At 49.3% G+C, this 14,165-nt stretch overlaps 1 protein-coding gene across 3 annotated transcripts in view; it reads left to right on the top strand.

The window, feature by feature from the left end:
• Positions 1-10,937: 10,937 nt before the first annotated feature.
• Positions 10,938-14,165, top strand: part of ST8SIA5 (ST8 alpha-N-acetyl-neuraminide alpha-2,8-sialyltransferase 5) — a 79,416-nt gene continuing 76,188 nt past the window's right edge. For 2 of the 3 annotated variants that reach the window (XM_012531705.3, XM_049697888.1), the window contains exon 1: positions 10,938-11,070. In XM_012531705.3, the coding sequence (XP_012387159.1) occupies positions 10,940-11,070 (131 nt within the window). In that variant the 5' untranslated portion in view covers positions 10,938-10,939. The remainder of the gene's footprint in view (positions 11,071-14,165) is intronic. The other variant, XM_004266066.3, reaches the window with a different exon arrangement.

Raw genomic sequence — 14,165 nt, forward strand, 5'->3', positions numbered from 1 at the left:
ATTTTGGAACATGAAGACAAGAGCTACTTCCTTGGAATATTAAAGTGATGAGCTAGAAGGAGCCTGGATCTTCAAAGACTTTTTTGAACGAAGCCATTCTCCTAGCCCTAGATTGCTGTTGGATATCTGTTATATAATAGAAAAGAATGTATAACTTTATTGGATTTCTGTCCCTCAGAGCTGAACCTGATTCTAACTCATATTCCCACCATGAAAGACATGATGGCTTTTCCTTGTCCTCCTTGGGCCTCACCGTTAACCAAGGAGCTGTTGGGAAGCCAAGCTGTCACTCACCAGCCTGAAAAATACCATTAACCACTTCAAAAGATTAGGCTTTAAATGAAAGCTGAATGGACAACCCAAGTCGTATGATCTTAGGGGATCCAGGGGGTCTCCCAACTACCTCTCTCACACACATGGTGCCTGAAATTCTATCTTTATGTATTAATTCATAAGATTATATGGCTATGAGAATTCCTACTCAAATACAAATGATTCTAGTAGGGGTACTATAGTTTACTATATTATATTATATTATATTACTTCTTACATTAGCATGAAGGCTTTTATCTTAGAAGGAGAGACTGAGTTAGAGAATTTTAAAGATGAATGGGACCTTGGGGGATCATTTAGCCCAGTGTTTTCAAACTATGCTTCAGTAAGCCCATGCCTTTCTATGAGGGTGCCTAGGGAATGCCATTTGGGCTGAGAAGGGGCGCAAGGGGAGGGATGAAGAACACAGAGCACCCTTTTTCTTTGAAGCCAGGATTTTAATGCTGGAAAAAGTTTTAAAAACCAGAGCTCTCTTTTCTTTTATAGGCGCAAAGTCCAAGGTTGCCAGTAGATTAATCAAGCCTGAATTCAGATGGCCAGTTAACGGCAGAGCCAGACCTAGGATTCAGGTTTTTGATGCTTAGATCATGCTCTTTCCATGACTCCATACGTCCTTAGGTCAGCTTCAGGTGTGTAGTGAGACACAAGACAGGTAATCTTTGGTGGGAGGAAAGTGAAGGGGGCACATCGTGGTCTGGGCTCCAGTGGGGATGCTGGGCCAGCAGATAGGCTGGACCAGGAAAGCCACCGGGGATTCCTGACCACCTTCACAAATTCGTTAAGACTCAACTCTCCCTCTATCTCCAGCCGTAGTAAATACTGCTGTCTAGAGCTGTATAGCTCTATAGTTTACAAAATGCTCTTACATTTAATCTTCACAGACTCCTCCTTTGAGGGGTAGGTAGTATATTTTCCGGTTTACATATGAAGATACCAGTGGGCTACAGAAGGTAGCTGTCTCTCCTGAGCTCACAGAGCTGTGACCTAAAGCGTGTCACCTTCTGACTCCCCATCCCTAGCTCTTTCCCACCATCCAACAGCATCCCCAACCTCCAGGACACTGTCAACCACTCTCTCCCTCCTGGCAGGCTTTGCAGCCAAACACCAGGCCGTTCAGAAAACAAACATAATGTGCTTCCTCACTTGTAGGTTGGCCGACCTGTTGCCTGGCTTCTCTCTTTTCCTCTGAGCTTGGTGACTGTAGTCATGGGTGTAGCACCAGTAAACCAGTAACTTGTGTTGGGGGTTGGTGGGATGGGCAGGAGACAGAGCCATGGGTGATGCTGTACATGCTTCTGAAATGACATTTCTGGGATGTTGAAGGGGCACAGTTCCCTACTCTCTCATTTCTTTTTTCTCAGCACTACTCGGTCACAGCAACAGTGTCCTATTAAAAAGAGGAAAAGGGAAACATAAGTGAAAAAAAAATGCTGCTCTTGGTGGAAATGGTGATTGACTCTCCAACATTCATTCCATCTTCAACCCTGTAGCAGGAATGTGGTTTCTGGAATTGACCCCAGCTCTTGGGAAGGGTTCTTAGTAGACTAAGCCAACTATGATAACACCATTGCCTTGTCAGTGATTGGTTCAAGGACCCAGATGTAAGCCAATCCCGTGCATGGCATCCGTCCAGTGATTATTATGGGTTCCAGGTTGGAGGAGAGTGTCTTTCTCTTTCTTCCTCTCTCTCTCTTTCTCTCTCTGTTCTGCTAATGTCTCAATTATTGCTGAGAGCCACCATATAACCATGAGGACAGCCATGCTTAGGAAGAAGCCTATACTTTGCATGGCAGAGCTAAAGATAGAAAGAACCTGGGTTCTAGAAATACTGGTTAGCTAATTGTTGATCCCACCTCACCTCTAGTTTTTCTGTTATGTGGGAACATACATTTCCCTATGGCTTCTGTTATTTTACTCAAAAGCTCTTAACTGGTGCACTGACCTTCAAGACACAAGATTTATTATCTCCAGAAGTGAGATGGAGTCTCATCAAGCAGCCCATATTCATGCTCAGTGGTTCCTGATGACCAGGGGCATGTATTTATGGTACAGCCTGTCAAAGTTAGAGGGCGTTCTATGCATGGGAATGTCATCCTGTGATCTCCAGGCTGCACTTCAAGGATAAATGAATCTGTGCTAACCTGTTGACAATGGATAATGGATTAACATGTTGTCATCTATCAGGCCTTTGTAGACATAATGCCTGAACCCAGGGGAATGCCTTTTACAGTGACTCTTTATGTCAACGGAGTAGGACTTTTGCGCAGGGCTCTGCCTATCTCATGATATGGACCAGGGGTAGCCACCTACAGCCTGTGGGCCAACTCTGGTCATGCCCATTCATTTCTGTATTGGGCAACGGCAGAGCTGCCTGCAACAGAAGGGGTATGGCCCATGAAGCCTACAGAATCTGGCCTTTCCAGTAAAAGCTTGCTGACCCCTGGTATACAGCACCATCTGCTTGGCCTGTAACAACAGTCTGAGCAAACCCACCACATAGCAAGGCCAGGCCATCCTACTGGTGACTATGCTCGTGGACGAGGCTCTGTTTTCAGGGTCTTCAGGCAGAACACATCAATCCTGTTGTTTTTCATATGAAAGTACTGACAAGAAAACATTATAAGAAGTTTCCTTTAAAGAGTCCTGTTTCCACTAATTCCTATTATAACATCAGATCCATGTTCCTCCAGAAAACCACTCTCCATTAGATTGCACTGAAGACACAGGAGGATGTGGTTAAGGTGCTGTTCACCTGAAGGTTTCCTTCCAGTACTCTCTGTGCAGCTCTCCTGGGACTGGCCTTTGTTACAGGCACAGATGATACTTCACATTAAATTTCCTTCCATCAGGAGCACTGAACGAAAGCTATCAGAGCCTTTCCCAAGAGCAGGGCTTTGAAAGGGAGGGGAAAGAGCGTGTTTTTGTACCAGGAACCAGCGGGAGCCCTGGGAAGTGAAAAAAAAAAAAAAAAGTGTATCAGAGATGGGCTCTGAGCTTCCCAGTGTACAGTGGACCTGTTCCGAGCATGCTTACCGATTTCCATGAATATCAAATGAGCTGGATGGTGAAGCACTGACTTCGGTGACAGCTTTCATGAAGCAGTGAGCCTGTGCCTCTACTCCTTGCCTGCTCCCCTGGAAGGGGCAGAGAATGCCTTCTCAAGTTGGTACCGTAATGAGAAATCCATGGTGGGGCCACCTGCCAATGGGGTGTGGGGCACTGCAGCAGTGGGGAGGGGTCTGTCACATCCGTGTCTTTGCAGGCATTTCTCCCTCACACTGTTCTCCACCATCCTGCAGATTGATTTATCTAAAATGCAAATCTGAGCATATCATTCCCCTACTTAAAATCTTGCAATATGGGCTTCCCTGGTGGCACAGTGGTTGAAAGTCCGCCTGCCGATGCCCCGGTCCGGGAACATCCCACATGCCGCAGAGCGGCTAGACCCGTGAGCCATGGCTGCTGAGCCTGCGCGTCCGGAGCCTGTGCTCCACAATGGGAGAGGCCACAGCAGTGAGAGGCCCGTGTACCACAAAAATAAATAAATAAATAAATAAATAAATAAAAAATAAAAATCTTGCAATAGTTCCATGGATAAGTCCCAGCTTCCTGTGCTCTGGCTCCTGCCACCTCCCAGCCTCATCTCCAGCCACACTGAGCCGGTTGTGCCATGTCTGCTGCTGACCACATGGCTCCTCTGCCCAGCATGCCTCGTCCCAGTGCTCTACCTGGCCAACTTCCTTACCTGTCTCAATTCATGTCAAACACCGCCTCCGCTGGACATCTTCCTTGCCATTCGGCCCCTGCCCACCTCTCCACCCCTGACACCCCGATTTGGGTTTACAGTCACACTTATCCTGCTCTAGGGCGCTGTGTGTCTGTCCTCACTGTGCTGTGAGCTCCTTTAAGGGCACAGACTATGACTTACTGATCTCGTTTCCCTGGCATGTCATACAATACCAAGAACATGGGAGCACCTCCATCATGGCTACTGAACATCTGGAGCTTTTAGGCCCCAGGGTGGTGGGTAAATGACACGTGCTCTGCTGTGGCCATGGCGTTAGGGCTGGGAACCTCCCCTGGTGCCTTAGAAATGGATGATCTCAGGGGAGCAGTCATCCCTTTCCATTTCTCAAGTACCTAAGGAACATTAAACATTTCTAGGCAGCTACATTGATAGGCATTGTTTGAAATTCTGGCATTATACAGACCAGCAGCAAAATGTGACTCGGGGCCAGCCCTGGGTTGTAATGAAAAACATTCAGCTGAATTCGTCAGTGCTCTTCCTCAAAGGACAGGACCTGATCCCAATGTTTCTACCCCAGGACTCTGCCTTTAAGGTGAGCAAAGGAGATACCAGGTCCCTTTTTGGCCACCATGTCATCTAAGTGTGTTCGTTTTTTGGCTGTGCTGCACGGCTTGTGGGATCTTAGTTCCCTGAGCAGGGATTGAACCCGCGCCCTTGGCAGTGAAAGTGCAGAGTTCTAACCATTGGACCGCCAGGGAATTCCCTCTAAAAGTGTTCTGAATGACATTATTATAAACCGTGTAGCTGTTTCTATCTGTGGGAATATGACATGCCCGAAGTAGCAATGAATGTCTCCGCACTGCAGTGCCCTGGATGCATAAACTATTATGGAATAATAATAACGTCTCTACCTTTTGAAGCAAACTGGGTAAACTGGGGCAAGTGCAGGAGAGAAATACCTGTGTAAACAAAAAGTGTCGCCCGCCTTTCCGGTTCTACAAGGATAAAGCCATTAGCCACTGCAGTCACGCACTGACACTGAGCCCTGAAGAAAATTCAGGATGGAGAAAAACAGGAGGCATTCTGTGCTTTGGATATACTGGCCCCTAGGTAGTTAAGATGCGCATCTAAAGAAAATTTTCAAGTGATCCCAGATTCTTGCACCTTCCCATACATAGAAAAGCAGTAAAATCATTAACTTGAGATGTCTGTTCTTTGTGATTAGCAGTCACCTTTTGATGTTTGACTACATGTTTTTTCCAGCAAAAAAAAATTCATGTATCCTGCCTCCTCCCTTACCTCTTTGGCATAGTTCTTCAGAGCTGTCTGGGCTATAGTCCTCAGTAAGGTCCCCAAATAAAACTTAACTCACAACTTTATGTTGTGCATTTTTCTTTCAGTTGTCACCTGGGAGGTGGTGCTGAGACAGAAGAAGGATGTTTCTCAGGTTGGAGATGTGAAGGCCAATGGTGACGTCATATCCGTGTTCAAGGGACATGAACATGTTCAGTTCCCTTCATAAGGGAACTGAACAAGGAGTTTAAGTTATAGTTACAGTCTATAATAATAATTTTTTTTATAATAATAATTTATTGAAAACAAGACTGATGGCACAGAGTCCAGTGTCTGAAGCTGCCCATGCAAGTGGCAAACCCTGGCTCTCTGGATTACGAGGCCATCCCTGGGCATTTCTAGTCAGTGGCCACAAGACACCCTCATCCCAGAAAAAGTGTCCCCAAACCAGAAATCTGCCTTGTTCCTACAAATATAAAGATGCACAAGAACGGCGTGTTCTTATCACAAACTCCTTGAACACATGGGTGGAATGCCACTTACATAATCTGGCAGGCTGCAGTTGTGCCGTTTGTTATAAAACCCAGCTTTCTTTTTCTTTTTTTTCATCAAAATTAAAAACCTTTTGTTTTAAAGGAAAAAAATCAAGAAAGTAAAAAGACAACCCATACAACAGGAGAAAAGTTTTGCAAATTATATATCTGATAAGGGATATAGTGGATGTATTTTTAAAAATTAAAAAAAATTTTTTTTATAGTGGATGTATTTAAAAAAATTTTATAGTGGATGTATTTAAAAAATTCTTTTTATTGGAGTATAGTTGCTTTACAATGCTGTGTTAGTTTCTACTGTACAGAAAAGTGAATCAGCTATACATATACATATATCCCCCCTTTTTTGGATTCCCTTCTCATTTAGGTCACCGCAGAGCACGGAGTAGAGTTCCCTGAGCTATACAGTAGGTTCTCATTAGTATCTATTTTATACATCGTATCAATAGTATATATATGTCAATCCCCATCTCCCAATTCATCCCACCACCCCCCTTTCCCCCTCGGTAAACCCAGCTTTCTTAAACCAGTAGACACCTCTAAGATCTTTTCAAAATAGGAATCTTTCCATTTTCTATTGGAGACAATGCTCACAGCATGAGTAATGCTCATCAGTTATCAGTTATTTAGCAGATTGTGCCAGTGTTGACATTTATTCTTGGCTTAATTGTGCATGAGTGTGTGTTTTAAACAATGATGCAGCTGTCCCCATTCCCGGCAATTAGGATATAAAAATGGTGTTCGCTGAATCTGGCAGAGGGACCAGTTCTCCATGTGTTTACTCTTTTGTTTGCAAGGCCTTCTGAGTACTTGCTGCAATTCTACAATCAGAATATCAGTTTGGCTTAAAATAGAACCATGTTTCCATTAATAGAAACAACAGGGACTGCAGACCTCTATGTTTCAAGATCTTCAGTCTCTGACTCCATCATAGATGCTTGCAATTGTGTGTATGTGAAAGACACTTCTTTGACTTCCTGTGGAGACAGGTTTAAAATGCCATTAGGATCAGAAGAGCAGTGTCAGCAGAGATCTGGACTATTGCTAGTCCAGACTATTGCTCTGCAGAGTATCAAGCAATCCAAATACCTCCCATATATAAGTTCCAGGGCCCCAGTGGACACCAAAATCCACCAGTGCTCAAGTCCCTTACATAAAATAGCATAGTATTTGCATAAAACCTATGCACATCTCTAGACTGCTTATATTACCTACTACAATGTAAATAGTTGTAAATACAGTTTAAATGCTATGTAAATAATTGCTGGTACACAGCAAATTCAAATTTTGCTTTTTGGAACTTTCTGGAGTTTGGAATTTTTTCCAAATATTTTCATCCCTGGTGGGTTGAATCTGAGGATGTGGAACCTGTGGATGTGGAGGGCCCACTCTACTGCCACGAGATTCTATCTATGGCTAATGCCAGCATCAATATTCTTCACTGCTGATTCATGCAGGTGACCAGGCCATTGAGGAGAGACAGTATCCAGGGTCTAAAGCTGTTATTTTCTCTTGACTATTTTGGCTCTTGGCTTGGTGGGCTTTTTGCTATTAGATTAGCTAGTTAGTATCAGCTAGGATGGGACCAGTTCCTTATTAGGTCACGGCAAGTCTGAATAAATTACCTATGAAAAAATAACTTATCCCTTTGGAAACTGTTCAGCAGTAGGCACTAAAGCTAAGCATAAGTACTCCATGCCCCAGCAATTTCACTTCTAAATCCTGATAGCCAACGGATACGCACGCATATATTCACCAAAAGACGTGCGCTGGAATGTTCATGGCTGCAACTACGCAGATGTCCGTCAACAGGAGAATGGATAAACAAGTTGTACTACAGTCCAACAATGGCATACTATAAACTGAACTCTAACACACAAGGCATTAGTTTTCTGTTGCTGTGAAACAAATTACCACAAACCTAGCAGCTGAAATCAACACACACTTACCAGCTCACAGTTGTGCTCATCTTAAATCTGGGCCCGGTGTAGCTGGGTTTTCTGCTGAGGGCCTCACAGGCTGAAGTTAAGGTGTTAGGTGCTGAAGCTCAGGATCCTCTTCCACGTTCATTTGGGTTGTTGGCAGAATTCGGGCCTTTTTTTGTGACTGGAGGACTGAGGTCCCTATTTCCTTGCTGCCTGTCACCAGGAGCCAATGTCAGCTCTTAGAGACCGTCTGTATCCATGTGGACCCCTCGATCTTCAATACCAGCAATGAGGAATTTCCCTTGTGTCAATTCCTCTCATACTTCATTTCCCTTTCACCGGAAAAAGCCCCATCCTTTTTCAGGGCTCATGTGATCAGGCCCACTGAGAACAATCTCCATACCTTAAAGCCAACTGATTTGGGTCTTAATTACATCTGCAAAATGCCTTTACAGCAGCACCTAGATTAATGTTCAGTTGAATAACTGGGAGAGGCTGCGAGTACAAGAGAGGATGAGGAATCTTGGGGGCCATCTTAGAATTCTGCCTACCACACAACAGGGATGAATCTCACAGTCAATAGTGGGCAAAGGCAGTCAGACATGAAAGAACATACAATGTATGATTCCATTTCCATCTTCCATAAAATGCAAGAAAAGGAAACACTGATGTTTGGTGTTAGAAGTCAAATGGTGGTTTTTCTTGAGTGTGTAGTAACTAGAAAGCTGCAGGAGGAGATTCTGGGGGACTGATAACGTTTTTGTTTCTTGATCTGTGTGCGCCGATTACATGGTGTATTTAACTTGTGAAAACTCAGCAAGCTGTACATTTTTAGAATAATTTGGATTTATTACTTTAAAATAGAGTCGTTTGGTTTTTCCAGGGAAGCGTGCATCCAGAGACAGCTATAAGTGTCGGTACCTGACGTGAGTGGAGAATAAGCAGGAAAGGAAAGGAGACAAGAGAGTGCCTTGCCTGGCGTGATGGTGATATACCTTATGCACACTGCGGGCAAGGGCCAACTAAGTGAAGAGCTAGGACTCTGTTAACTTGAGCCTGCGTGCTGGACCTACTACATAATTTATGTGGCCCATTGCAAAGTGAAGTACTGGGCCTCCTTGTTCAAAAATTGAGAATGTGAAGACAGTAAGAGTGGAACGTTAAGGCAAGGCTGAGGGTGCGGTTACGGCACTGGTCCCACTCCCTGGAAGCCAACCCTGCCTGTGGGTGTGGGAGGAAGAGCTACCTCTCCGATTCCAGTCTTTGAGCTTTGACCCTATTGACTGTAGACTGGGTTAGCTGGAGCCTAGGAGGTGCTAACTCATTAGTACATGCAAAAGCAAGCATTTTGATGTGCAAGACACCAATCAAATGTGGGGATTATAATAATAATGGACCATCTAAATGTTTATGTATTATTTCTTTCGTTGGCTAAAACGCCTACTGGCAACCTCATGGACAATATGCATTTGATACATAGATGGCACAGGGTCCACTTTCACCTTGTAAATTAGCATGAATTCCAAGACATTGGTGGAACCCTAATCATGAGATTTAACCATGTGTTCTTTGGTCTTTTCAGTTCAAAGAGCGAACTATTAAATGCCGAGACCAGAATATTGGAGTCTGGGTACTTCACCGTCAAAGTTCTTTTTCTCGCTGAGAGATTCGAGTTCCAGTCAAGTTCCAAGCTGAAGCCCCGACCTGACTCTAGAACCTCCCCGACTGGCTGGAGGGCCCTGGGAAGGGGCGCCCTAGAATCATCCAGTGAGGGCTACGTGGTGACCGCCGGGGGCACGTGACTCCCAGGCGGTGGAGACTCGCAGTGCCAGGCTGCCAGGGCTGTGGCTGGGCGTGCGGGGTGGGGTGCGGGGTGAGGGGAGGAGCGGGGAGCACAGTTCGAGATTAGGATTTCTGATGCGGTACGGCTTTGGCATTGCATTTGTTTATTTTTCCCCGGTGTGCACTCTTGAAGCACAGACCTTTCTAGACAGTGACTTACTAAAGCTTTGGGGGACGGTGGCTCCCGAAGGCGGCCAGCTGCCTGACCTAAGATTTACGAGTGGTTCCAAGGATGAGACAAGGTCCCAGTGTCTCGGTGACAATGAGGTCTTTGACGAACAGGCGGGAGCTGCGGCTGGGGAATGCGAGGAGGCCTGTGGCCCTGGCGGAGAGCCCCTGAATCTCCTCCATGCTGGAGTGGGGCTCCCGGGACGCGGGCGGGCGATCCCGCAGGCCATCAGCATGCAGGAGCCGCGCGCTCCGTCCTTGAAGGGCTACCCGGCTGACCTTGCTCCGCTTTCTCCGGAGAAATCTCCCCGAGAGCGCGAGGACTCGGCCGCGGCGGTGACTCGGTGCCTTGCGCGCCGCATGCAAACGCTCCCCTCCAGCCAGCCCAGCTCCGCAGCCGCGGTTTCCCTTCCTGCCTCCTTTTTAAATTCCACGATTCAAACCCGGCATTTTCCGCTCCACCCCTTCCCCTTTCCATCGCCCGCCTGTCTTCACCCAGACTGTCCGGGTGTTTTGTCCCCTACCTCCCATCTGCAGAACTGAAGGCCGACCTTCGCGCTCCCTCGCTGCGGGCCCGGAGATCGGACTTGGCCCGCCAGGGCCGGGCACTGCGCTCGAAGGCCGATCCGGAGCCCGGCCGGAGGGGGCGGTGTGCGGCGCTCTCGGGCGCACAGGCGGACCTTGCCCGTGCCCCGCTCCCCATTGGCCGCCACCTCGGCGGGAGGGGCCGCCCGCGCTCAGGGCACCTGGCGTCGCCGCTCCGCAGGGAAATCGGAGGCTGCCGGGCGCGGACGCCGGGAGGGAAAGGCGTCCGGAGGGAAGGCCCGGGGCCGCTGTCGAGTTCCCAGAGGCCTGCCCTGTTCTGCCAGCCGCCCCGCCGCGGGCGATGCTCGGATGCCCCTGCTCCGTCTTCGCCAGCCGGAAACTTTGCCCGGAGAAGTCCTCCACCCTCCTGACCGCGTGGAGAGGCGCCTGGTGGGCCGCGCGCCCCCAGGGGCCCCGCAGCCCCGCGCGTGATTGCGGGGGCCCCCAGGCGCCTGGCGCACGCCGCGACCCGCCGTGCGCGAGCGGCCGCCAGGATGCGCTACGCGGACCCCTCGGCGAACCGGGATTTGTTGGGGAACCGAACTTTGCTCTTCATCTTCATCTGCGCCTTCGCCTTGGTGACCTTGCTGCAACAGATCTTGTATGGCAGGAACTACATCAAGAGGTAAGAAAGTCCGAGCGCGGGTCGGGGTGCGCGGAGCCCGCGGGTGAGTCCCCAGGTGGCGGCCGCAGCATCCGCCTCGGCGTCCCCGGGGTGAGCGACCGTGGGTCTGAATTTAGCCTCGAGCACCGCCGCGTTAGGTTCGGGTCACCGCGCCCGAAGCGCATCTCTACTCCCAGCTAGAGGAGAACGCCTGCCCAGCGCTGGCCGGAGGCGCCCAACAACTTTGTTCTGTTGTGAAAAATGGGGGACAGGTTGGAGTTCGGAGCGGCCAAGCTGACGATAAATCCACGTGAATGCCCTGAGCGGCCGCAGGGGTCAGATCGGTGTCCCCAAATCTACAGCGCCATGGCCATTTGGTTGGAGGGGAGGCTGCCGGGTGTGGAGGGCTCAAAATCGGATAGGCTTACCACTCGAGTCCTGAACTTTGGTGGGGGCCCTTAGGGGCAAAAGCATATTGTTCCCCGCAGGAGTGCCGGGTTAGGTTGGGGGGATAATGGGCCAGGACGATGCGACAGAGATAGTGAATCCTTATAAACCAGTAACCACTGGATCTGTGAAACTCACAACCTGATCCCTCTGAAACAGATGGTTCTTTCTCATCCTTACGCAGAAGGTCAGAGCTGCAGCAGAAGTTAACCCTCCCCTCCTGGGCTCTCCTGCCACCCCACCTCATCCACGGGCAAACTCCATTAAGAGACAGAGGAGTAGGAGGTGTCACTCAGAAACTCAGGCCCAGCCTCAGTCCCTGTGTGTGCGGAAAATATATGGAAATGCCAACCGTTTTCGTCTGCCTGCCCTGCTGGCAGGGGAACAGCTTCGGGTTACTCTGCCTGGTTCCAGGGCTTGGGGAGAGGGCTGCCCCAGGATCCTCCCATTTCAGAGCCTCTTTTGGAAAGAACCCACCTCTCTTTTCTGCTGGAGGTTTTTCCTTTGCTGTCAGTTGTCTTCCTACTCTCGCTGCCCCTCCCCAGCGAGGCTGATAGAAAACAAAATGCCTGGTTAGCTATATAAACATCCCGTCTCCTCTAAACTTCTAAATAATAAAACAGTTGTTCTCTTTTCATCCTTTGGATTCCACAGCAGTCATTTGTGCCCCTGGTCTGGGGGGCACTCAGGGATGGGGGAGTGACATTGCTGCCGGGCCTTGGCTCACAGTAGGAAAGCCAAGCAGTTAGGCCATTTTCCGCTCCATGTCCCAGAGCTGGGTAGGATGAGGCCCCTTGGCCAGGACATTTGTTTCCAACCAGCCGCTGCTCCTGACCTTCCCAGAGAGCATTTTTCTCTGGTTGAGGGCAGCTGGCGAGCTCTGCCTGGTGCTGGTATCTTTAAAGGACGTTTTCAGAGAGTCTCCCGGCTTGCCGGAGCCCATTGGGCCTGCTGCCCCCCAGAGATGACCCTGCTGGGCCCCAAATGGCCTGCTTGCTCCTCAGCAGGATGGCTGTGGGTACCTACCCCCTGCTGGCACCTACCCAGAGCTGCCGGGGCTGCCGGGATCGTTGCCGTCTCGTCAACAGCGGGAGAATATCCGCGCCCACGGCAAATGGCAGCTCAGCTTCTAAGTGCTTGCCCCGGCAGGCCCTCCCTGATCTTGGGTGGATGTGCCAGCTGCCCGGAGCTCAGCGGGCATACCAGTTGCATCCCATCCTCTCACACAGAGACCCTGAGCCCCTCAGTCTCAGCGGCCGCCTCACAGGCCTCACTCCAGGGACTGAATGAATCCAATCAAGTAAGCAAAAGTTGCATGCATTCAATCCTGGAAGGGCACCATGGGGTCTTTAAAGAAGATGATGTGGTCCTGGTGTTCAGGGGGCTTGATGTCTCCTTGGGGAAACACAATGGCCACAAATGAGATAGGAATGAGTGTTGAAATGTTTAAGGTGGGAGACACCACTGGGCTGGAGCTGTTAGGGAAGGCTGCCCGGAGAAGGCTTGACCTGAGTGGGCCCGTGAAGGAAGGAGAAGCTTTGGGCAGGTGAGCGGACGTGCACATCAGGAACCGAAGGGGGCAGGAGCAAAGGTGCGGAGATGTGGCACCGCCTCCTCGCACCTCTCCCAGGTTGACCCTACCTGTGCTGTCACACTTGGCTTAACCTCTGGTTAGCTGCTCCCGGGGCTGTCCTGACCCTGAACCAGGTTGCGGCTGCCACATCGGAGCACGAATAACACCTGCTCCCCTATCTTGTTTCCTACACATCTCATCACTGTAATGAATCAACTTGATGGGATTATTGGTCTGTCTCCTGTGTAGAAACACTTGAGTGTTCCTCCAGCAGATGTCCTGGAACAGCCTGCATCAGAGTCACCTGCATGGCCATTGACATGCAGATTCCTGGGCCCCTCTCTGGGGGTGGCATCCAGTAACCTGCTTTTTTAACAAGCTCCTCAGATGATTTGTAACAAGTCCTCTCTGCTGCTCTAGGCCCGTGGTTCTCAATAGAGGGCAATGTTGTTCCCCAGGCAATGCCTGGAGACACTTTTGCTTGTCACAATGGGGAGAGGAGAGCATCTGGCATCTCGCAGGCTGAGGCCAGGGACAGGGCTAAAGATGCTGCAATGCATGGCCTGTCCACGACAAAAGACTTATCCAGCCCCAAATGTCAGCAGTGCTGAGGGGGAGAAACCCTACTCTAGATGAAAATTCCATGAGGTAGAGGTTCAGTCTGTTTTGTCCCCAGCTGTACCCTGAGCGCCAAATATGGTGCCTGGCACATAGTAGGTTCTCAAAATATTGGGTAATGATTGAAAGTGGTGTGTGCGTGCACACGGGCAGGGGTAGTGATCACAGGGACACAGTGAAGACGTGGATCCCACTGGCGTACGGGGGAGTGTAGGGAAGGAGGGGACAGACGTAATATTGGGTCAGTGGCTTCAGTGAAGTGCTTTGCGGATTGGGAAGGACAGCTGGAATTTGGTTCATTAGGCCATAGGGAGCCACATGTGGTCCTTGAGTAGAGTAGGGATGTGATCAAAGCCTTTTAAGGAAGGGGTAGAGAAAGGGAGAGAAGGGGAGGCTGTTGTCACAGCCTGGCCAGAAGTGAGGAGAACGTGGTGCTGGGGGCAGATCTACTTTGGAGCCAGGGATTCATTTGTCCATT

Source organism: Orcinus orca, chromosome 15 (assembly GCF_937001465.1).
Source record: "Orcinus orca chromosome 15, mOrcOrc1.1, whole genome shotgun sequence".
NCBI classification, from domain to species: domain Eukaryota; kingdom Metazoa; phylum Chordata; class Mammalia; order Artiodactyla; family Delphinidae; genus Orcinus; species Orcinus orca.